This window comes from Paramacrobiotus metropolitanus, unplaced genomic scaffold (assembly GCF_019649055.1).
Source record: "Paramacrobiotus metropolitanus isolate TYO unplaced genomic scaffold, Prichtersi_v1.0 Parri_scaffold0000018, whole genome shotgun sequence".
NCBI lineage: Eukaryota > Metazoa > Tardigrada > Eutardigrada > Parachela > Macrobiotidae > Paramacrobiotus > Paramacrobiotus metropolitanus.
The window spans coordinates 1,366,733-1,390,195 of NW_026570238.1; the positions used below are offsets into that span (position 1 = coordinate 1,366,733).

The window sequence follows — 23,463 nt, forward strand, 5'->3', positions numbered from 1 at the left end:
CACTCGATCTGGACAACTGAGAAAAATAATCCTAGAAAATCTGCGAAAAAATGATATGCCGGCATACACGCCTTTGTTCGAACTTCGGAACTGCAGTGGACTACTTCGGCACATAATTACAGATTTATTTGTACATGTATACAAATTAAAGTACCGTTTTCGCACTTGGAAATAAAATAACCCAGACCAGGAGCGGCAAAGCAGAAGGGAGGACGGTGAAATATACTCGTATATCCAAACCAAAAAAACTTAATCAGCGTTTCGGCGACGTTTTTGATTTTCTTGTACGGTACATACCTGCGGCAAACCACTACTTTATCGAAAATTCACGCTGAGAGTTTTATTACATAATTATAGTAATTATTACTATGTCAAGCTTATTACTATGTCATGTCAAGCCGGTTTTATCTTCGATCTGTAACAGGAATTAGGGGGTGAAAAAATGCGAAATCTTTGGGACGGTACGTAGAAGATCTCCGAAAGCCAGACAATATTTAATGAGCATTCCCTCATTAAATATTGATTGTAAATTGTGCATTGTGGACATGAGCAATTTCAAATATGATAGAACTGTAATTTATTTTTTAAGTTGAACGGCAAAATTTTAGGACGAGCTGCATCTAGAGTAAACATACGTGGAGGTTAATCGCTATATAAGTTCGGGAAAGCGCTTGATGAAAGTCGATAGGGAAACATATCCCGAAATAATTTCGATCCCTTCCTTTACCAGTACTGAAGTACCTCGGAAACACTGTGTAATTTGCTGTTCCACTGCTTTCTGGTAAACTTACTCCTCAACATGATCAGATTAGGAAGGATCGATATCAGCTCATTGATTATAATATGGCGGCATTCCCGCCAGAAGCAAACGTGATGTCCCTTTTGCAATCGGTTGTCTGATTTCCGGGATTTTCACACAACTTTCATCTTCAAAGTTTTTCAATGCCATCTTTAACGACAACCAGGCTCACCGAACCAATATTTATGGTAATTAGGTATTTCATTTGTTATAGGGAAAGCTCAACACTGTCCTCTCGGGATCTAGCCTCTATTTTTATGGGCTACTCGTACTCTTGTCTACCCGGAAAACAAACTTCTTAATAAAACCTATTTTCGAGCTTAATTTTGCAACCACCGCAAAGTATAAAATAATCCTTGGTGTGATGCACCACTTTTTATCTGATTCGCACTTCTAAAGTGGTGCCGCGAGATTTTATTTCGTATCCGATGCCTTATGCACGGTTGAGTTTTTGAAATTGATGGCCCACGGCCACGAGACAAAATGTGCTGCGAAAAAAGGGGACGAGAGCCTGTACATGTGGGTGGTGAAAGACTTTAGTGGCAAAACGCAGTTTCCGGAGTATTCCGCTTTTATAATTATTAGTCTGATTTCCAGGATTTTTTACAATTGAACGCTCACCTAATATAAATTTTTGTCTGCGATTGCTTGAACAGAATTAATTTTAATATCCGTAACGTTAAAATTTATGGATGCCACGCACAAGACGCTATATTTTTGTAGAACGTACGTACTTCTACGCGCGGCATTACAAACAACTTAAATAATACGTGTACTGTAATAATCGTATAAAACAAATACGTGTAATATAATAATTATTACTAATATAGATAGATAGTACTGTACTTCTCAGTGTCATTCGTAACAGCTCGTTAGGTTGTTCTATTCTTTGAAAATCAAAACATTAGTGCTTCAAAATTCAGCGCAGAAATTCGGCAGCTTTGTACTGTCCAGGATCCAGAACAACACTGCATTATTAATAAATAAAAAAAAGAATTAATGCTTCTAAAAACTCTAAATAATTTATTTTTAAAAGGAACCATCAGCGATAGTTATTAACACTGATATAAATAATTATACCGTATGTATGTATCTGTGCGCTGCATATGTATTGCGTTTGGGCCATGCAACCAATGATTTAATTCTTGGTCAAATTGATTGCAGGTATGTGATTAGAAATCAATTATTTTGCTCAATATAACAAAAATAAAATGTAGTTAAAATTATCACCAGCATTATGCTGCCAGTTTATTATCATTAAATATAGAAGTATGGATGATCATACAACAATACTTCTATTCATAGTGTATGTACATGTGCTACTGTGTTTGTCGCAGCAGATCCTTGAGTTTTTTGTAGAAACATTATTTTCTAAGGATTACATTGCATTGAAACATTATTTTCTAAGGATTACATGATGTGATTATATCGAAATTAAATTTGTTTTAGCAGATATACGTATATTGTTCCTACTATTCTCACTTCGCGTTTAACAGACTGTTATCAGCTTATAGCTTTTAGCGTTAATGGCGATGAAACAGCTTGGGACTTAACTGGGGGTGCGTACGTACATTACTCTAGGGAATTCTGCAATTATAATAATATTCATAATATTACTAAACTAACATAATAGTAATATTATGTAATATTACAATATGTATCCTGGGTGAATAAAATTAATATTGCCCAATATAGTAAGAAACACCGCATTCATAACGGTATAAACAAGCAGCGGGAAGAGGCGGCCGGATTCGTGCCGTATTTGCCGCCGGTTTGCGGTATTCCGATCGCTTATTTTCGATCGCGATGGTTCGAATTCGGTTTCTACGGCAGCTCCAACGAAGCCGCGTTTAAAAGAAGCGTTTGGACTTTTATGTCTGGGCTTCCGGCCCCGACGTTTCTTGCAGCCGAGGCCGTTGTAACCTCGAACATCCATCCTCTCATTTCAGGTGCAGCGGCGTGGACTGGACTATAAATTATAATTTTGGTATGATATAGGCACGTACGTACTAAAAGTACTCGTAGTTCGTACAAACGATACGTATACTGTTAATTTGACTGATTTCGCATTCCAGGAATGGCCGCCACTCCTTCATGGTGATATATATTTTATTTATATTTAAACACTGCAGTTGTAATTAGAATACGAACCTTAAAACTGCGCGCATTATGTTCTCGACACTTTTGATTGCAAAGTTTGGCATTTCGACCATGTAAGTCCCGTAATAGGTACTTACAGTACAAGGAGGCTCGTATGGAAGTAATTTAACTAACCATATCTGTAAAGACTACGCACGGGTATGTGGCTGACAATGGGCAATAGGCAAGCAATTTGCCGGCATTTAGTGAGTGTACTGATAAACAAATGGTTACACCATGTAAGTGCACATAATTAATACTAGCGCAAAACATAACAAAAAATTTCGTGCTTCATCACCCACACAAATTACATACGTGTACCGATGCTAATCTATCTAATCGTAAGCAGTCGATATTCTATAGTATACACTCGACACTGCTATCGCTCACACCGCCCCAGCCTAACAACTTTGAAAATCCTTAACCCGAAACAAATTAGCACGGGCCGGAAGAGACACATGGTCAATTATAAGCAGCATCCAAGTGAACCAGCCGCTTCTTTTGCTAACTTAACCTAACTCGTCCTAACATTAGCCAAAGGACAATATTGTTTGAATTTAAACTTTGACCCAACCCTGAACAAATTTTTAATTTCAGAGCGGAAAAGGACAGCCCATTTACTGGAGGTGGCAAAACATAATTAATGGATGAATAAGTCGGCTGCGCACCGCTGACCGCCAATTCGCTCTCTGCACCATTCCCTTTCCGTACCAGCTCCGACTAACACTCATTGCTGGCCGCCAAACGACATTCAACCTGAAAGTCAACAACCAATTATTAAGCCACGCACAGCACTCACTAATTAATTATGGACAATAGCGTTCCTTATGCCGGCCAGGGAGCTGTGCACGGCAGACTACGATTTGCGCGTAGATATGTGCGCCGAAAGGTCGACTGCAGTTATCGAAAGCCGGTTCGGCGTGTCTCCTCATTCGCTGATTATTAATGGTCCTCATTGTCCAGTCCATGTACGTGTGTAGTAGAACCCACGCGTCCAACTCGCATGCGCTTTTGATTTTACCGGTGCACTTCTGATCATGAAAACCCTTGGGCTGATTTCGTTTGTCAGTCGCACACTGATAGTGTCACAGCAATTTTCTCTATTATTCTCGTTGCAGTTAAACTGTTGTTGCAAATTGCAATCGATCGCGTGGTTAGCGGAGATATTTTTTAATTAAATTTACGCGGACACGATGTATTGTATAATTATATATTGCATCATTAATTAGATGTGCGGTATTCTCTGCGAAGCGTATTTCACTGACTCCGTGGTCGACCTGACATATTTCCAGCTGTATCGCAAAAACGTATGTATGACTTCGGTGAACGCAAGCCAATCAATAGTCAGTTTAATCTGAAGAGGTTGTTCGACATTGTCGAAAAAAGTGCTCAACTAATTTTTACACTGAAGCCAAAAGGATGGACAAAGCGACATCGGAACTGGTCATGAGCCCTGCATTTTGCGGCCTGGAACGACGCAGGAATGGCGAAAAGCATAATAAAACAAAATACGGTGACATGTTTGTTGAAGCCAGCCAAAATTCCGAAACTATGGGTTCTTCCGACGCTCGTGTCCCGTTCAGTAATTCTCCCACTGCATTTGATAACGCGGATGACAAATTATCGGAAACAGCGTCAGACGATGTCACCACATCCTCCAAACACAAACTGCGACCACACGAAAGCGGTTTCATTTCAAACAGCAAGCAACGACGCTATCGAACGACATTTACGGCTTTTCAACTGCAGGAACTGGAAAAGTGTTTCAGCAAAACGCATTATCCGGATGTTTTTAACAGGTAATTTCGTGGGCTATTTTAATGCGCCATAGTGCAGTTTTACTATGATGAAATTTGTAAATAAACTTTATGGTGTTAATTAATTTTAAAAGTCGTAATTTTTTTGCGGTCAACAAACCATGTGAATACGCCAGCACTACGGGTAACTGTCTAAACTTTCTATCGGCTGAGTTCGCGGGTAACAAAAGCGAAATTGTATAGCGCGTACATTTTATGTTGAAAATAATCTGCACGTTGGGATTTTGCAGTTTATTAAGTTTCGTCAGCTTAGAATATCAAATCGATTTCTTTTGATAATTTTCTGAAAAACAACATCAGCTTTTTATACTCGTAGTTCTGTTGCGCAATCCCACTTACATAGATCTAGAGCTGACAAAGCAGTGTTTTTCCTTCATGATCAGATGTTAAATATACAAATTTTCGAAAAAGACACGTGGACAGTGAACTTGCATAATACTAAAGGTCACATCCATAACACTTTGTACCACGCTGACAATAGCATTTACACAGTGAACACACTGTGCTAATATCTGCCCCTTCACACATAAATTTTACAATATAATGTGCATCAATGCATCAATTAAGTTAAACGTGTTAGCAACTCTGATTTTTATATTCACAAAATACGAGTAGTATAGTTGTAGTTGTAATTTCTCTATATTTCGCGATTTTCCTGTCGCCAGTGCAAAAATTTTTTCTTCTGTAGAGAAGAATTGGCTCTGCGAATAAATTTGACGGAAGCGCGCATTCAAGTGTGGTTCCAAAATCGTCGAGCCAAATGGCGGAAATCGGACAAAGTGGCCTCCAGTGAGTCAGGCAACGAAATTGCGATTCCCTGTGGAGCTGACCCAAATCCACCCAATGCTCCCACGAATTCACAAACCAATCACCTCTTATCAGCTGGTGCTTTACCTGGTTTTTATTATTCCCCTTTTAATTCAAGCTCCCGAAATACTCGGGGTACAGGATCCGGCGAGTTTTATCAGCCATGGCTTTCCGGTCATCCACCGAGTGGATTTCAGCACAATCTTTCCAAAGGGTGTAGCAACGGCAGCAATGGCACCGGCAGTTCTCATCTGCCTCCTGTAAATTATCTGCATAATTTGTGGGCAGATAGATATAATTATTTGCATCATATGGCCCTGTCGCAGCTTTTTGGGATAGACGGATTCAACCCGGCGGCGCCGTGGAAGCAACCTGTCGCACCCAGATGCATGCCAGCACCGCTCCGTATTCCCGTACCAGGCGTGCTTGAATCCTCGTTGAACACGAGCCAAGGAAGAGGTCATGCTTTCTTTTCTGAGGCCAATATGCCTCCTAGGCTGCCTTAATTCTGACTTTTACATTGAAAACTTGGTGATGCTCCAAACATCATCTTTGCAAATATGTTGTATTATTGTGGATAAATTGCCTAAATCACGTTTCTTGCGACTGGCCATGATATTTCAGGTTTTTCGTTTGTCACTGGCCTGTTTGTGCAAAACCCTTCCATCTCTAATTGACGACTCAGTATTGCTCTTTAAAAAAAGTAAAACGAGTACAAACCTTTATTCATCACTGATAGGTTTGCACTCGAAAGATATATATATTTTTGTAACCTACGAGTAGGTTTGGTTCTGGTAATTACCAGTTATCACACCACTGGTTGGAATTTTTCAGCATCATTTAAATTAATTTAGTCCTGCATAAATTTTTGGAATCAGAAAACCAACTTAGCTTTCTTTACTTTGTAAATCCTTATGGAATAGTAGGCTAAATTTGTATATGTACCGTTTGGACAATTTTGCAATCGTGACGCGCCAACGCGGAGGTGCTGGGAATTGGCGGTTTGTGTGATAGCATCGTATCGAGGGGACTAGGCAGTAACTTAAACTTTAATTGACTGAGCCGCCTGTTCAAATCAACATGCAATATCCCGGCACGACGTCTGTGCACTAAACTCATAATAAAATGTTATCCGAAGGCGGATCATGTTTTGCCAAAGTTTCAATTGCAGCCCGGTTTACTTTTATCCAACAGAAATATAATTTACGCTGGCCAGCAGCATCAAATCATACAGCGGATTATGATCTTTGCCGTGATATACGTTTGACTTCTGTCTCTTGCCGTACCGATGCAACCTGTGGGCCAATATCATTGACCAAACAACATTTAGGCTCGATTATGTCCTATTAGCCTGTTTGCGGCTTCGTATAGGTGAATTATGATCGATGAAGTAGCTGTATTCGTCGCTATAATGGATGTCGAATCTGTGCGAGAAGCACGACGCCATAGAAGACCGCTGCATTTTATTGTAGATGTCATTTACAGAGTCGAGCCAGTACTTACCGTATAGTTACGACAAGTTCACGAAGATGCGCTGCCATCGTAATTGCTTACTCTTATTTATTGTCGTATTTGAACCACAACCTATACATCGCATGTAAATTGGTTGTGGTTCAAATTCATAAAACACGTACGTCTGTGCTTTGAGCGGGTTAGTAGGCTAAAATAGAATTAATTTGCAACTGCGGTCAGGAAAAAATAATATAATTTTCAAAATACTAAACATCTTTGTCATATTTCATTAGGCCTGGCCGCATGCATGTATGCATGGATTGTCCACGAACTACTTTGTTGTTAGCACTGCTGTTAGCATTCAGCTGGCTGTGATAAATGCTGTGCATTTACAAAGTTGTTTAGGTCATATAAAAATTAATGCGATCGATAATTTATTCTCCATATTTTTAAAATGATGATTATATCAACTTTTGTTTTATTACTTAGATATTGTTTTACAGATAGAGCTTTCAAACTTTATGCCTACTTCTAACACCATTTGGGCGACAAAATAGAGCCACGTTATTAATTAATACAGAAGCCATAAATGGATTGCAACATTTTTCATAATTTACAGTATACGTCTTTTGGTCTGTTTAATTGGTATTCGGAACTGGAGGGCTTGTAAGCTGTAATTTAATTATTTCCTTTCAAAATATGAACCCTGTAATTTTCGCACGCGCGTTAACAAAGCCTCGTATTATCATCTTCTGCTACGGGTGATGATTCTGTTAGGCTCAAGTATATGCGTGCCCGCAAGGGTAGTTATTATGTTTTTATTGATATCGGGTAATTAGTGATCCATCTGACTTGTAACAGAAAAGTATTTCCGATTTCACCTTTACGATGCCATTTGAAGGCGCATAAAACAAGTATTACAAAAACAGCATTTGATTAAAAATTGCTTAGGCCATGGTTTGTACTGCGCTAGCGCTATATGTAAGGTTTACATATAACCGGTATCAATAGATTCATATATCCTTACGTCCTTATTTTTTGGAAATTATCTCCTAAATGAACATTGATTTTTTCAAGAAGTTATTAATTTCATAAAATACAGGATCACACAGACGTTCCTACCATTATCTTTAAAAAAATCACAAGTTTTGGAGAAAGTCTAAATAAAATTTTTGAAAGTTGTAGTACTTAAGGGTTTTTAGTACTTAAAAGTTGTTAGTTTTGGAAATTATCTCCTAAATCACCATTGACCTTTTCAAAAAGTTATTATTTTTATAAAATTGAGCATCACACAAACGTTCCTACCTTTATCTTTAAAAAAATTATCAGTTTTAAAGCAGTTCTTAAAAACGTTTTAAATGTTGCAATACAGTACTTAAAATGTTGTTAGTACTTAAAGGTACTGTACTACTAATTAAATTACTTATTTTGGCAATGCATGAGTACTTTACAGTACTCAGTACATAGTTGTAGCAATTAAATGTAGTACTACTATCACTTAATCGCCAGCGTATTAATACAATAATATTAAAAGCTGTATTACAGTACTGTATACTGTACAGTATTACAGTTGTAGTACTGTACTGTACCGTTGTAGTACTGTTGTGGTCTGTTTCGCAGCTTAGCAACCTAAACTACAGATCTGTGTATGTTATTTAAATTGTCAATTCCATCAAAATTATAACTTTTTTAAATTTTTGAAACCTCTAAGATGTTTTTAAAACATGTTCGGATACCTCAAAATAACTATTAATTTTTCCAAAGTCGGCTCTAAAGCTTTTACATTTCCAGAATTTCTAAATATTTCTAAATATTTCGACTCGGCCCCGCTGCGCGGGGCCGTTACCTCTAATTTTCTGAGCCTCCAGAGTTTCGAATTTTAAAAATGTCTAGAAATGTCTGAGTACCTCAATATCTCGCGGTCTTAAGGGGTTTGGCCCGGTACATAGCACCAAATTTGTATGTATCCACGGCAACTTCCGCTGTCGCGCGCTCCCAAACCCTAATTCTCATAACGGTCCTCATACTCATAACCCTATTCCTAATTCAGAATTCATACTCAAAACGGCTTTCACTATCATAATCATACTTTGATCCTACCGGTTATCATATTTTTGTTCATAATCATAACTCAAACCTTTACCGCTACTCATACCAGTGCGGTACTGCGCTTGATGTTATTAGCAAAAGCATTATATTGTTTATTAATCGTAAAAACCGTATTATTGACACTAAGTAGTAATAGCTGTTGCGCAAATTGTGCACCGTTCTTGAATTTTTTTAAAATTTTTTTTGATGTCTGCTTTTGTTCTGGCTAGCAACGATTAAACTGCGTTATTACTCTTCCTGTGTTCTATTGCTGTACAGTGTACACGATGCTTTTGGCGAAATTTAGTTTTGTGGAAATGAAAAGTTAACAGCCCGTTCACTTTTTGTTTGGTGGAAGCTACGTAGTAAGCCCATTAACATTTCAGGTTTTTTCATCATTAGCACTAGTATAAAAAATGGACGAAAGTGGACAATGGTAGATTTTCTTGCTCAGGTTTTATATGCAGATTAAACTACTTAGCTTTCGTTACCCAGTTCAAGTTTGCTGAAGTCATTTTGTAATGAAGCCATTTTCGAATAAATATTTTTTCGCTACTAATTATGATGAAATAATTTTTACGAGTGGACGAAAGCGGGCGGTTGAGTAGACTTACATGAACACATAGTTGTAAAAAAACACAGCCTTTATTGCGTCTTCGTTTCCCTATTACAATAATTTTTACTGGAAATTAAAAGGCGCGCAGGCCTCCGGTACTTCCTATGAAAAGATTTACGGTTGCGAATATTATATGAATAAGTGAATATAGAGAAATTGTAGGGTAGGCGATCGCGCTGGGGTCCATGCAGAAAACCAAAAACCCACACATCTAATTCAAACTAAATGTACTAAATGTGATGGTAATTAGCTAAAAACTTTAATCAAAGAGGAAAAAGAAATTTTTCTTGTGGGGAAAGGAAAGCACGGACACTTACGCACGTATTCGCCTTTTTGTATTACTTTGTGTCGCAACCGTAATCTTATATTATGCTAGATACTAGGATGCGCAATAAAGGTAAAAGGGGAGAACATCTCACAAGGCAATTATCGACATCAGAAGTGCGGTACAGAGAATAACGGGACAGCATCGTTTTCGACCGTGCTGAGGTCGACTGGACATGAACGAAAGCATATCAATACGCAAACAGTTCACTTGGACCCGGAACTACCCAGTTAACATTAGATTTATTCAAGAAAATAACGTAACTGCAGCTAAGGGCGATAGCTGCGAGTGACTCAGGGAGTTGTTTGGCGAGAGCAGATATACTAACAGTGCAGAAGTATCGTTTGTGGCAATTTTTATCTTAAATTTGTCTGAGCCGCAGCACCGGGATAACATACCGAGGCGGTGAGCAGGCGACGGGCAGTACTGACAATGCTTTACTCAATGTGACTGCTGCCAAATTACGTGCAAATTTTAAATATTCAAAAATGTTTAACTTTGTTTGTTCTTAAGCAAAAATTGTACCCATAGGCTTGAAAAATACATAATAATATATACTTTTAAACAGTATGCATGGAGTTATTTATTTTGATTGCAGAGTAATGATATGACTCTCCGGAGTTAACATAGTCTTCTACGAGAAAATAGAGAAAAGCCAGCACCAGGTCTGCCATAGACGGGTATGCTAATTTCTTATCGCCATAACACTTCTTTGGCACGAAAACAAAAAACCTGCATTCATACTGCCTAAAAGTAAATATTATTATAAATTTTTCAAGCCTATGGATACAATTTTTGCTTAAGAACAAACAAAGTTAAACATTTTTGAATATTTAAAATTTGCACGTAATTTGGCAGCAGTCACATTGAGTACTGTATTCGCTCGCACATCTTGAACCACAGAGTGTGTGTACGGGAAAAACACGCATTCAATATACACACTCTAACCGGGCAAAATGCACGACTACGAAATATTGCTCATTTGGTTTCAAGATGAACAGTTCTTCTTGTGAATTTATCCAATAAATCAAGACTTTTCATTTAAATGACAGTTCACTCTGGAAAAAAAGGTTCTGTAGCTGAAAGCTCGAATTGTCTGTGGTTCATCGCCATCAAGAATATTGACGCTGAACGTACCCCTCCCCCTCCAGGGGCACCCCAAAAACCACAACAAATCAGTTTGTAACTCGTGCTTACGGCAAAGCTGTATGTTAATGGCTGCTTTCGAGCATAAACATGGTTAAAAATTCTTAGAGCTCTAACTTTTTTTAATATTCAAGAAGTTCTCCACAGCAGATGTTGCAAAGACATCAGCAATTTCCAAATCGCGAATAGCGCAGTAGCGCTCCTTCTTCCGCGTTTTGGCATTGGTGAATCCCTGGTCAGACTCAAAAGGGACTGTTACCTCTGCTAAAATGATACGCTTCTCGGTTCGGTTAACACATGTTAAATCAGGGTAAAGCGTAGTAGGAAGAATGTCGGCTGGGATGGTTGTGGAATGACGATCGTAGCTCTCGCTGTCAAGATCGCAACGAACCTCCCACTTACCATTCTTAGCCGCACTGGTAAAACAGTCGAAAATAGCTTTCAGAACACTGTTATGTCGCCATGTGAAGCGTGCACCAGAGAGAGCGATAGGACACCAATTAAGGATATGACAAAGGGTACCGCTTTCACCACCACAGAGATCACACTTAGGTGAGACAGACATGCCCCACTTACATAGATTAGTGAAAGAAGGAGCAATGTCAAGAGCCGCTTTAACCATAAAGGATACAGTCTTCTCTGGGAGGTTGTATATTACTGACTTCCAAAACGTATCCAATGCTTGTGCTTCTGCGACTGCCTTCCACGCGCCCTGCTGAATAAGAGTACTTAACCTATTTTCTCGCCTAGTTGTCATTTCTGAGCGAACTTTGGCGCTGACTAACTTCCTAATTTTCCCTTTTGATACACCTGCCTGCTTCCCTGCCTCTACGGTGTCGTTAACAATGTTAACAACAGCTGTGTCTGACAAACAAGATTTTTCCAAGGATTTAGATGCAATAGTAGAAACAACAATATCTGTAGAACACATGGCATCCGCAAGAAAGGCTGCATGCGATTGCAAATAGATAGAAGTAACAGATTTTAGATCTAGGCCATCAGGTGAATAGAATTAGTCGCAATTCGCGGAATTATTCAACCCAATCCACTTTTTGATGTATTTATTCACTTTGCTTTCCAACTTATTACCAACAGACAGAGTCAGATCATGTACCGTAAGAAGAAACCGGACACACGATGTCATATAGTCTTTGTAAATTTTTATTTTAAAAGTATCACGTAAATTCAATTTATCAATACGCTGTAGAAAATTATCGAAAATTTCGCATATCTTATCACCAGCTGAAGTTGTTTGCTGCTTTTCAAAAACCCAGGTTCCCAAAAATTTCATCGGTTCTTCAGAGATATTCGTTATACGCTGACCCTTAATCGAAAAATCGGAAACTGTAGAAACGCCTTTTTTTAAGCTGGAGCTGCAAACCCAGTGAATTCATTCGGCTATCGATGTCGTTCAAGACGCGCTGCATAGTTAATAATTTATTGTGCACGATTAACGTAAGGTCATCGGCAAAACTCAGTGCGACAAGCTTATGGTCGCGTAAATTATCGAAAGCAATACCGTGCTTCCTGTTATTTTCAATAAATTCCAAAATTGGGTTAAAAATTAATAAAAACAGCGCACAGCTCATTGTGTCGCCCTGAAACAAACCTACGTTAAACGGAATTTCACTGGTAAAAGAATCGTCATTTTGAATTTTAATAGAAAGTCCAGTGTAATAATTATTAATGTAATTAATAATTTCGTCAGGAATGCCATAATGCTTTAACGCAGCCAACATGACTTCTTTCCTTACCGAGCCATAAGCATTGGCTACATCGAGCCAGGTGACGTGCATTGCACGTCTTTCAGTACGTTGCTGCTCGATCAGTTTCAAAAGTTTTAACGAATGTTCGCCGCACCCATTCATTTCTTCTATGAACCCCTTTTGTACATCCGTATCGATAATACCGTTTTATATGCAAAAAGACATTAACCGTTTAGAAATAACTGAGTGGAAAATTTTCCCTACACAACTGGTTAATGTGATGGGACGATAATTTTCAACCGATTTCAAATCGCCCTTCTTATGTATAAGAACAGTCTTACCTGTCTGCCATGACTTACACGGTTTCCCTGACGCCAAAATTTTATTAAAAAGAAAAGCCAAAAATCTGTGAATTACCGGAAACGGTTTTAAAAAAGCATAGTTTAAACCAGACCTGGGCAGTTATAACTTAACTCATAACTTAACGCGAGTTATTTCCGAGTTATCGAGTTATAACGTAACTCTGAAGCGTAACTCGCGACGAAGAAAACTTAACTCTAACGTAACTCGAAAGTAAAATAGCGCAGCGTAACTATAGCGTAACTTTGTGGTTTCGAGTTATCTGTAAACATATTGAAAACAAACACAAAAGAAAGTTTGACTCAGGCCACATTACTTTCCGAAAATTCGCGAAACAGTTAATTAATGAACATCGCTTGATCTGGTGTTCACCACAACCGCCCTAGGAACTGAGTCAACTGGCCATACGGCTGATTGTGAATACGGATGGGATTCTGTTATGCCGTACATATATCTGTATTCTGTACGTACTCGTAAATCGCAGCAAGTGCTCACGCCGCCTGCACAAGTACTATTAAGCTAGACCGTACTTTTATGTAATAGAAAGCGAATCAGCTTGGCTTCTTGAAAAGGGATTGCGGCATCGGTTTTATGCCCTTTATCCGGCAGGGATAAGGTATTTAATGGAAACGGCTAGTATTGTTTTCTTAGACTTAAAAGCAGTATTATGAAAGTAATTTTTAATTATATAATTCAGATTGAAAGGCCAAGGTAGACCCAAAGACCGTCTAATAGGTAGCTACCAATAAAGATAAAAAGGTAAAATGCTCCGCTCAGCTGTAGCGTTTCCTTTATTAACCCATTAACAACGGCACTACCAGCGGTAAAAAGCGGTCTTAAAAATCGGTGGAATGCGCTTTTTCTGGCAAATCCTTAAGTTTACGGCTTGTGAAATAGACTTCAAAACGCTTACTGTTAGCGGCGGTCCGGCAGTTCCAGCGTATTTTGTAATACAGATACAGTACTTGTGCAAACATGTAGAGCTGATGTTCCACTACTATTTTTTGGAATTAGAGAATCAGTTAATTATTTCGAAAAACACATCGGCATGTGCTTAAAATCTAGTGTAAGTAATTAGTCCTAACTTAAATTGATTAAGAGCGCAAATGAAATTTTTTTACTGTAGCGTAACTCGCGCTATAACTCGTAACTCATGTTTTTGGGAATAGCGTAACTCGTAACGTAACTCGCGCGCCCCGGCTAACTCTTAACTCTAACTATTGGTCCATTTTCCATAACTGCCCAGGTCTGGTTTAAACCATCGAGACCAGACCCACATGAAAGCTTCTTTTCTTTCAAGATGTACTCGATATCGGATGGCTTGATATCTGACGAATTAAAGTTAACAGTCACTGGTTTCTTTTCGAGTTTGTTAATCCAAGCACAATCGACTGGTGGTAGCTGGGTTGGGTTACAAACCTTTTTAAAATATTCTTCAATATCACCAGTTTTCAGCGCGCTATTGGAAGTATTATTACCGTGCTTGAGTTTCGAATTAATGAAACTGAACATATTTCGCCGGAACCAACTATCGTTTTCTTTACGCTCTGCTGAAGATCGGAGCTGTGCTACTTTTTCGGAAAGGGTTTTCTTTAATAGTTTTAAATGACTTAAATTACTGGCATAATCGAGAGACAGTTCGCGGTTATTGGCCCTGATGCGGCGCTTCGTCCGCTTTAGTTTATTAATTTCACGAGTTACCGAAGAAAGGTGGGACAACAGTTCAGGAGGGACGGCACTAACTCGCTTTTTGTTAAAAAATTTAGTTTTAGAAGACGTGCAACGTAAAACACACAAAGCATATTCTGCCAACCCCCAAGTGAATAATTCAGCAATCTCATGCGCAGCCCAAAGGTCATGTTTACATGCGTAAGATAATTGATTAGTGAAGTCACCAAGAAACGATTGATATCTTACCAGTGCGGAATGGGGGAGGTTGTCCCACGCAGGAGGAAGGATTTTCTGACGAGAAGCATTAGCGAGAATTACAGAGGAAATATTAATTGGTAATTTACGGTAAATAATTTCATATAAAAACCGGGTAAGGTATGCTTCTTCATGTCCAGATTGGCAGCGTGTGAATCGGTACCAGTTCTGAACGTCCATGGTGACTGGGAGGACTGATGTCGATAATTAACAAGGGATATTCAAATTCGGATGATGGAATACGGCAGTTTTCACAGTTAAAAACGCCAGTTAAATTCGAAAACCGCTATGCTTTTACCTGTGGGTAACATGCATAGCAAAGTCTCGACCAGCCAGCACAAGCAGCGATCGAGAAGTGACACATTTTTGACTAATTGAATATTACATTTTTGACACACCAGCATGAGTAATGGTTAAGATATGAGCTATAATTATGAATAATTTAATATGATGACCGGTAGGACCAAAGTATGATTATGAGTATGAGGGCCGTTATGAGTATGGATTTGGAATTAGGAGTAGGGTTATGAGTATGAGTATGAGAGCCGTTATGAATATTAGGTACATATCTAGCCATGCAAAAAAGTGTCTAGGATTGCGCGACAGCGAAAGTTCCCGTGTATGTACCCGAATTTGGTACTATGTGCCGGGGCAAATCCCTTAATTGTCTAATTTATATGTAATTTCTAAATATTAGGCCTCGTCCCCAATCTGTAGCGAATCTAGCTACCGTACAGGACACCACCGTCCCATAATAGGAGTTACGCGATACGGTATGTCGGTTCTCGCTTCGCATATCTGGTTATCAGTGCAAAGATTCGGGACGGGGGTATGCTGCGTATCCGAATGCGTCCCGTTTCCACAACTCTCAGATACGGTATCCTGCGAACCGCATCTCAGAACCCGTACCAACCCCGCGTCTCACATCAACCAAAAATTTTACGAGCGCTTTTTACGCATACCCTGAAATTCAAAGAAAAACGATACGGTACGCGAAGCCACCTCCAGAGGTGGCTTTCCTTGGTATCTTTTTGTTGATGAGCGAGCATTTTTTAGTATTGCCATTGTGTGACGATTTCTTTTCGTGAGTTATTTACGTTTTATGAAATTTCTAATCATTTTAAAACCCAACTGAATGCACAAAAAACTGAAACAGGAAATGTGACCAGCTCAAAACAATAAAAATTCTACCAGATAACAACAATTAAGTACTACAACATCATGCGGCTACAGAGAAGCGAAATGGTTTTGAAAAACAATTATTCAGACCGAGTGTGTTTTCGAATACGAAATTAGTTTGTATTCTTTACCACATAAAATACTGAATAGGAGCGCTCGGAAAATGAAGATCTAAATTTGCAAATTTTGATCAGTATGTACTACTTATGTAGCTGCTCTAGCGCTATTACTATACTGCAGCATGCTGGCCAAAATAAATAATTGCGCGGGTGCTGCGACTGATCTGACTCATCACCAGCTAAAAAGTAAGGACAATGATGCCAAAAACTTTCAATCCAGGGAACAACATTTAGCAATTCAGACTAGGAAATAACTAGAATCAGGGCATAAAAACAGCACAAGAATACGCAAATACAGCGACACGGAGCCAAAGCTGAAGGTTCGATACAGGAAACGGAGAGCGAGCCCAGTTTCGATATGCGTAGCCTGTGCTGCATCTTGGGGTGCGCACCAAATAGTGTCCCATTTTTGTACTGTAGCGAAACTAGATACGGTGCTGTATCGCAACGAGATACGCTTTAGAAAGGGGACGAAGCCTTTAAATATCTAAAAGCCGGCCCGCGGCCCGTTTACCGTATTCACTCACGTAGCGGCTCTGTAATTCTGGTGGTAGCTTGGTCATTCACTAACCTACGTTGCTCTGTAATACAGAGTACTGGCGGTAGCTTGGGTATTCACTAAGCTCGAAATCTAATATAATATATGTATTTATTTTATTTTAATAATTACTGAAGAGCTTGACTGATTGGCTGAAAATCTTACAGTCTTACACGCAGCCTGCGAGGTCACCTTGGGCAACAGTTAATTGTTTCCCACAAGTTTCCATTAATTCTGCGCTGAAATATCGGCTGAACGGTTTTTTATGGGCATCGTGTAAATGATCCCATCCATCCATTTTATCACCGTTTAAATATTATTTGTCGTACCAAAAAATACAGGTTTTCAGTTCGTTAGAATTGGCAATATAAAGTTACATTAAAAACGGGAAAAAGAACCGTGAAAAAGGCAAACAAAAAGAAAAATTACGGAGGCTTTCAGTTTTTATAAACTGGTCGAATTTAACTGGGAAGCTTGAAAACTGTCCGCATTTCCACATGTTTAAAATATTTTCGTAGCTGTCCTCGCTGGGGTTTTATATTTGAAATATTTCTCAAAATATTTTTTATTGCTGTACCGCCTGTACGAAGTATAGTTTGTATTTTTTTCATTTTTCCATACCTCGAACACAACTGGTCGCGCGCTAGCGCGACCGATACTTGTAGTTTATTAATTATTACGGTCCTGACTGTGAATACGTCACGTATTGACTTATTGTTGGACAAATTGGACGCAATAATCGGTATAATGTGCCGGCATAGCATCTTTTACTTACACCATTTCCCAGCTGTATTCTGGCTCGCCCATTGTGACGCATATATGTACGGTATGCTGCATCTTATTACTGCGCTGGTAGTAATCTCGAACAACGGCTTCGAACCATAACGTGGTCATCTCTTTCTCACCTTTAGCATCAAGTTTTTAAAGCAGTGAATACATGGAAATGCACCGAATTTCTACACGAAATGCACTGAATTTCTACACATGAAAATAAGCTGCGGCTACTGCAATGCTGGTTTGGAGATATGAACTTTGGGACGATAAATGTGAGGAACTTCCTCATTGTCAGCCGCCGGAACAATCCACACCTCCATGGCAAGAACGTGGCAGAACACTTATAACAACAATCAATTAAAACAACATAAGTTTTATTTTATCAACAAAAAGTCTCTTTCGTCGATCTCGGAAATCCAGGGAGCGTCTGAAATTAATATTAATCCGGGTGATTTGGTAGCTCGCTATTAACTTTAACTAAATAATAGACTGCATACAGAATCATGCGATATGCCAGTAGCTGTAGAAATATACCTATGCGACATTACACTATTTTATTCGCGTACCGCGTATCCCAAGTTCCCGACTATTGCCGCTTTACAATATAGTGCACACTGAATTAACAATTCACTGTTTACTATTGTTAGAGCGGCAATGCCACAACGCATAACCACGTCGTATAAGTAAATGTAAGCAGTACAAATATACTTTAATCTATTATATCTGGACTCCAATGGTTAACATTAACTAAAAATAACAATAATTATGCGCCGAAAAACTAAATTTATATTTTTTTGTTACCTGGCCAGAAAGTCTATCCAGCATATACAAATGAGTTCCGTCTCCAATAGATTCAGTTGTTGGAAAAGCTAGCATCCTTCCGTCAGGTAATTCCGTGACCGGTCCACTCAAAAATAAAGGATTTTGGAAATTCATTAGCGGGCCCATAATTTTATCAGATCTGATGTCGTACAGCCATGTAGAAGCTCGAGATATGAAATGGATAATGGTCCCCTTCACAAAAATATTGTCCCATGATATGTCCGGTAGTCCGGGAAAAAGCTTTTTTAGAGCAACAGGACCACGGATATCGCTATCACTTTTCGCAACCCATACCATAGTATCCTGTAATTGTAATATAAAAATAAGCATTACCAAACAACGGCAACCTTAACCTGGCAGATACAAAGATACAGGCAAAGCCAGTGCGTTCACACTCCACAGAACTCAATTAGTAATAATATAAGCTTAACACTACAATGAATTATAATTCTAACTAATCAATATACGCACAAATTCAGTTTCGTTCAGTTATATACTTGAAGTATACTTACACAGGCCTTGCTTAGTGTTGGGGATGAGTTTAAACGCACGACTACGGATAATTATTTTAATTCTAACTCTATGCAATAATTTAACTGTGAAATATTTACATACATATTAAATTTTATAGCTGTTATAACCCAGTAAGTTTTGATCAGTAGAAATGTCCCACGTACCTTCACAAAGTAAATATAAGTGAGGTAACTGAAAACGCTGTCAAGTTTATTTGGAATGTCTGCATTAAAATTTGCTTTATAAGCCTTTGGAAAGTTGGGTTGTTTTGTAAATGCACCATCCAGATACGAATACTTCCAATATAATCCATCTGCAATCCACAAACAAGACAACATTAAAACACTTTGATGTAACTGAATCGGTAAGTTTCAGATTTGCTGCTCTGTATGCCAATGGTTTAAACAAATGGGTGTGCTTATATACTGACGAATTAAACACTAGACTCTCTCACCTTTGAACAAATAGAAAAACCCTAAAAAGTTTAGTACAGCATCTGGAGCAAAAAATCCCGAGCATACGGAAACAGCGGACGAGGTGGTCGGTGGCTGGATGATTTCCTGTGGAGCGTTATTATCCGCAATGGAGTGCAGTGTTCCGGGCAGAACCGGCACATCCACATTGATGGTGCTAGGTGTGCCTGCTACAATGAACTGCGGCGCTTGGACGTCATTTTCGTGGTTAACTGTAGATATATCTTCGTTTCGAGCTTGACGAACTAGCGGTATGAGTTTGCCGTTCTTTGAAGTGTCTTCTGGATTGGTATGTTCGCTGGGATCAGGAAAACCGGGATGATCCTCAACGAAACCGCCGATAAACGGCATCAACCGCTTCGGACAGTTGTAAAATACTAATATCTGCTGCAGGTCAATTGCACTGAAGCCGCGGCGTTGACCCAAGCGATCCGGAGGAAAGCCCATGTTTTTCGGTATCATAGTGTATTCTTTGTCATCCGGATCTTTGGAAAACGTCAACGCGGAATAATGCATAACCGACGAGTAATCATATGGCACACCCAGTGTATTGCCAGATTGTTCGATTTGAAAATTGCTGAGTTTGTCGGCACGAATGTTGTTCCATACGACCTGAACGTGGTCGTCCCTAGTGGAATTGAAATGGTGCATCGTGTCCGGTTCACAACAAAACAGGTGCTTTATAAACAAGCGTACACCAGAGCTATTAGAATCTATTGGCGGAACTCACCGATCGGGTCTGGAGTGTTCGTGATAAAATCCAATCCTTCAATTATTAGAAAAAATGAATGTCACAGCCAGATCGTCTAACAATTAGAAGGATGCTAATTGCTAATTATGTACTATTATATTTTGAAGACATTCGTTACGAAAGCAATGATGACTTGCAGATTCATAATTTAATAATTTTGTCTTTTAAACTTTGCACGCAGTGGTTATTTACATATTGGTGTGCAGTTTATTACTGTTCGCTGTGAAAAAAATTACTTTTACCGTCCTACAATAGATTTAGGTAGAAACTACTACCCTGAAAATGTGAAAAATTGTGTATAGAAGCACAAAATATCATTAAAAATGTCCGCATAAAGAATTAATGGGGTTCGGTGAGGATGGGGATTAATGTAATTCAGTTTTACACTTACGTGTGCATTAGTTCATGGATGATCGTTCCTTTTAGGTAGAAACAGTTTGGCCGTAATAAAAAGACTTCCTGTCGACCACCTTGCCATCCAATATAAGAAAGGCACCTACACAAGAACAAGAAGCATGAAAATAACTGACAACGTGGCCTAATTTAAAGATGTATTTTTGTGTATCCAAACTAAAATACTGAGTGTAATGCAAAGCTTTTAAGATTTAAACACGTTGCATTACGCAGCCTTTAAGTTACTTGGCGAATTTCGGTGGATACGATCGCGCGCACGTTTTATGATGCCGCTGCTTGATACTATAATACGGCGATTTATTGTAGGTATTATGTAAGCATTTTTGTAGCTTACTGGTTAGTGGATGACAGAAACAATTGCGACCTTAGTAACAAAATCATACCCGCGCTTTGGATCGGTGGTTATAAAAACATAATCGCGTTGACCGGTGCGCGGAACAAACTGGACACAGGTACTGTCCGAAAAGTCCCGGAATGCCAGCATTAACATTTCAGTTTCGTTGCTTTCTGCAAAATCAGCATTTTTAGAATTTTAAAGATGAAATTCCCTTGAAATTTTAACTGGAGAAATCCACGAGAATTAAGAGGAAAACACTGTTAATTTGTTAGGTGATCGAATACGATGGCTTTGATGTAGGTACTAGTCATGACTATGGTTGTAATACTGCATAAAGTATTGTACACTGTGATCGAGAGAATAATACGAGAATCATTTGTAACGACCGCAAAAAATATGTTTTATGCAGTACATGTATAGGATTAACTTGGAATGACTGTATTACTAAAACCGTTTGACATCGAAATACTTTTATGTCACCTTTGGTACTGCGTTGATGTCGGTGGGAACAATCACTTAAATGTGCATGATACTGCATTATAACTTTAGAAGAAACATTAAACCTAAAGTAAGTGCTCTGTTTGAAGTGGTCTAATAATTTTGGCGTTATTCGGATATTTTATAAAGCCAAAAATACTATAATTCATTATACCGTTGCATAACATACTATGTACGTGCAATTAGCTATCTCGCGTAGCATACAGCTTACTTACGAAATCCCGCTGCTGGATCAATTTCATATGGGATGAAGCGACTTGGCCACTGCCGAGCGGAGTTGACCTCGCGAACGGACAAACGTTTTTTCGGAATCAGGATATCATTTTCCAGGATACTCAACCCTTCCAGTGGCTGTGATTCAATGAATTCTTCTGGATTTGTCACATTTCTAATACGTTGCTGTGAAATGGGAAACGCACTACCTGGGAAACAAAATTTTCTAGGCAAGACTGGTAAGTAATTTATTGTGCGTAATATAAATAAAGTTCTACAAATGTATTTTAATTAAATTAGCAACTGTAAAATCACCCTGATTACCGTACCACAATACCGATATGTGCAAAAGCTACAATTCAATTTAGAGGTTTGTCAAGGGTTTTGTTATTAATACTTCTAGAATATTCTCCTACATGCCAAAGTGCCGGTAATATTATAATACTGCTGTATGCTATACACTCTTGCATACCTTGCGTTGGTTGCGCTCATACAAATAAATTAAAGGAAAAAGCTCGAGAAAGCATGCAAAATCACAGACCCCTAACCTCACCTTGAAAATAATATAAAATAAATTGAAAGAAGGAGTTAATTAAATATAAATTACGCAGAAATGCGCGGCAGCTGTTAAGATGATAAAGCTGCATTTTTACGGAGGTTTATCCAGGTTCATCCCATGAAAGTTAGATATATCCTGCAGTCCAGGCCAAAGCCATAATACCAGGGCCACATCGTGTGTGGTACAACATGAATTGTTGGAGGGAACGAATTCTGCCGGTCGACACCGTACCAGAAGTGTTCCAACAAGCAATTCAATGGTGAGAAAATTTGGCAGATGAAGTAATGACTTGCTCTTGGCCTGCACAGTATTTTGCATTTTTGGGTTGGTGATTTAAGCTAAGGTTGCAAAATTGTCTTTATCTTTTGTGTTGTGACAATCTTAGCGTTGTAGTCACACTGATTTCGTTTAGGTGTTGTTTGAGCTTCCGGTCGTACAAAATTAAACACTGTATTGACGGCCGATCTGATGACGTTTGAATATTTTGTTTGTTTTAACAGTAAATAAACCTATGTTGTACTTGTGCAGTTATTGAAGCTGTATGTATATGCAGCAATGCATCAGTTACAGTTTTGTATGGGAACGTTTGCAGGACCAGTGATGAAGCAAATTTAGGCGAACAAAATGTCGGCACCCTGTGTTGCACCTTGGCATTTACTTAGTTCTCCAAAATTTACTCGAGTTCTGTTACTTCTGTGTTCCATACACAGAAATATTCAACTTCAGTGCATTATAATCTACCGTAAAACGGTATAGTCCCGGTTCTACGGCAACAATTTTTTGACGTGCTTTAGACATCGCCGGCGCACAATACGCCGTCTTTAGAACGGCATGTTTCGGTACATTTATGGAGCCCGTTTTTATATACATTTTCACGTCTAAAATACATAGTCTACGGAAGTATATATATGGCTTTTGAAACTCAAGAAACAACCATCCTAAGGACATCTTTTGGTTGAAGAAAGCATGAACGTTTTTTTCTCGCATAGAACCGGGGGCGTACTTATTAAACTATATTACTGGAAATTACTGTACTGTATTATCGGAAACTGTACTGCATGAAATTTAAACAAAGTTTATGAAAGTATGAAA

At 38.8% G+C, this 23,463-nt stretch overlaps 2 protein-coding genes across 3 annotated transcripts; one reads left to right on the top strand and one right to left on the bottom strand.

Annotated features, from left to right (window-relative positions):
• Positions 1 to 3,869: 3,869 nt before the first annotated feature.
• Positions 3,870 to 6,156, top strand: LOC129585886 (homeobox protein orthopedia B-like). The gene is made up of 2 exons (XM_055478783.1): positions 3,870 to 4,737; positions 5,444 to 6,156. Exons 1-2 carry the CDS (start codon positions 4,358 to 4,360, stop codon positions 6,066 to 6,068), a joined length of 1,005 nt encoding a protein of 334 aa, XP_055334758.1. The 5' UTR covers positions 3,870 to 4,357; the 3' UTR covers positions 6,069 to 6,156.
• An 11,720-nt stretch (positions 6,157 to 17,876) lies between these two features.
• On the bottom strand, positions 17,877 to 22,636 carry LOC129585819 (uncharacterized). 2 transcript variants are annotated; one of them, XM_055478702.1, is made up of 9 exons: positions 22,366 to 22,636; positions 21,811 to 22,017; positions 21,148 to 21,271; positions 20,742 to 20,846; positions 20,330 to 20,365; positions 19,581 to 20,227; positions 19,291 to 19,439; positions 18,593 to 18,916; positions 17,877 to 18,218 (listed from the first exon to the last, which is right to left on the bottom strand). In XM_055478702.1, exons 2-9 carry the CDS (start codon positions 21,839 to 21,841, stop codon positions 18,174 to 18,176), a joined length of 1,461 nt encoding a protein of 486 aa, XP_055334677.1. In that variant the 5' UTR covers positions 21,842 to 22,017; positions 22,366 to 22,636; the 3' UTR covers positions 17,877 to 18,173. The 2 variants fall into 2 exon arrangements, with proteins under 2 accessions (XP_055334677.1, XP_055334676.1); XM_055478701.1 differs by having other exon boundaries at positions 17,878 to 18,218; positions 21,815 to 22,021.
• Positions 22,637 to 23,463: the final 827 nt, after the last annotated feature.

What these genes read in the sequence shown, in the direction of transcription:
- LOC129585819 (XM_055478701.1), bottom strand. Translation starts at nt 22,459, where the DNA reads ATGCAGCTTTATCATCTTAACAGCTGCCGCGCATTTCTGCGTAATTTA. An exon ending in TATTTTATATTATTTTCAAG is followed by an intron (nt 22,022 to 22,365) that starts GTGAGGTTAGGG and finishes TTTGTTTCCCAG; the next exon opens with GTAGTGCGTTTCCCATTTCA. An exon ending in TGGATAGACTTTCTGGCCAG is followed by an intron (nt 18,219 to 18,592) that starts GTAACAAAAAAA and finishes TATTAATTTCAG; the next exon opens with ACGCTCCCTGGATTTCCGAG.
- LOC129585886 (XM_055478783.1), top strand. Translation starts at nt 4,358, where the DNA reads ATGGACAAAGCGACATCGGAACTGGTCATGAGCCCTGCATTTTGCGGC. An exon ending in TATCCGGATGTTTTTAACAG is followed by an intron (nt 4,738 to 5,443) that starts GTAATTTCGTGG and finishes TTTCTTCTGTAG; the next exon opens with AGAAGAATTGGCTCTGCGAA.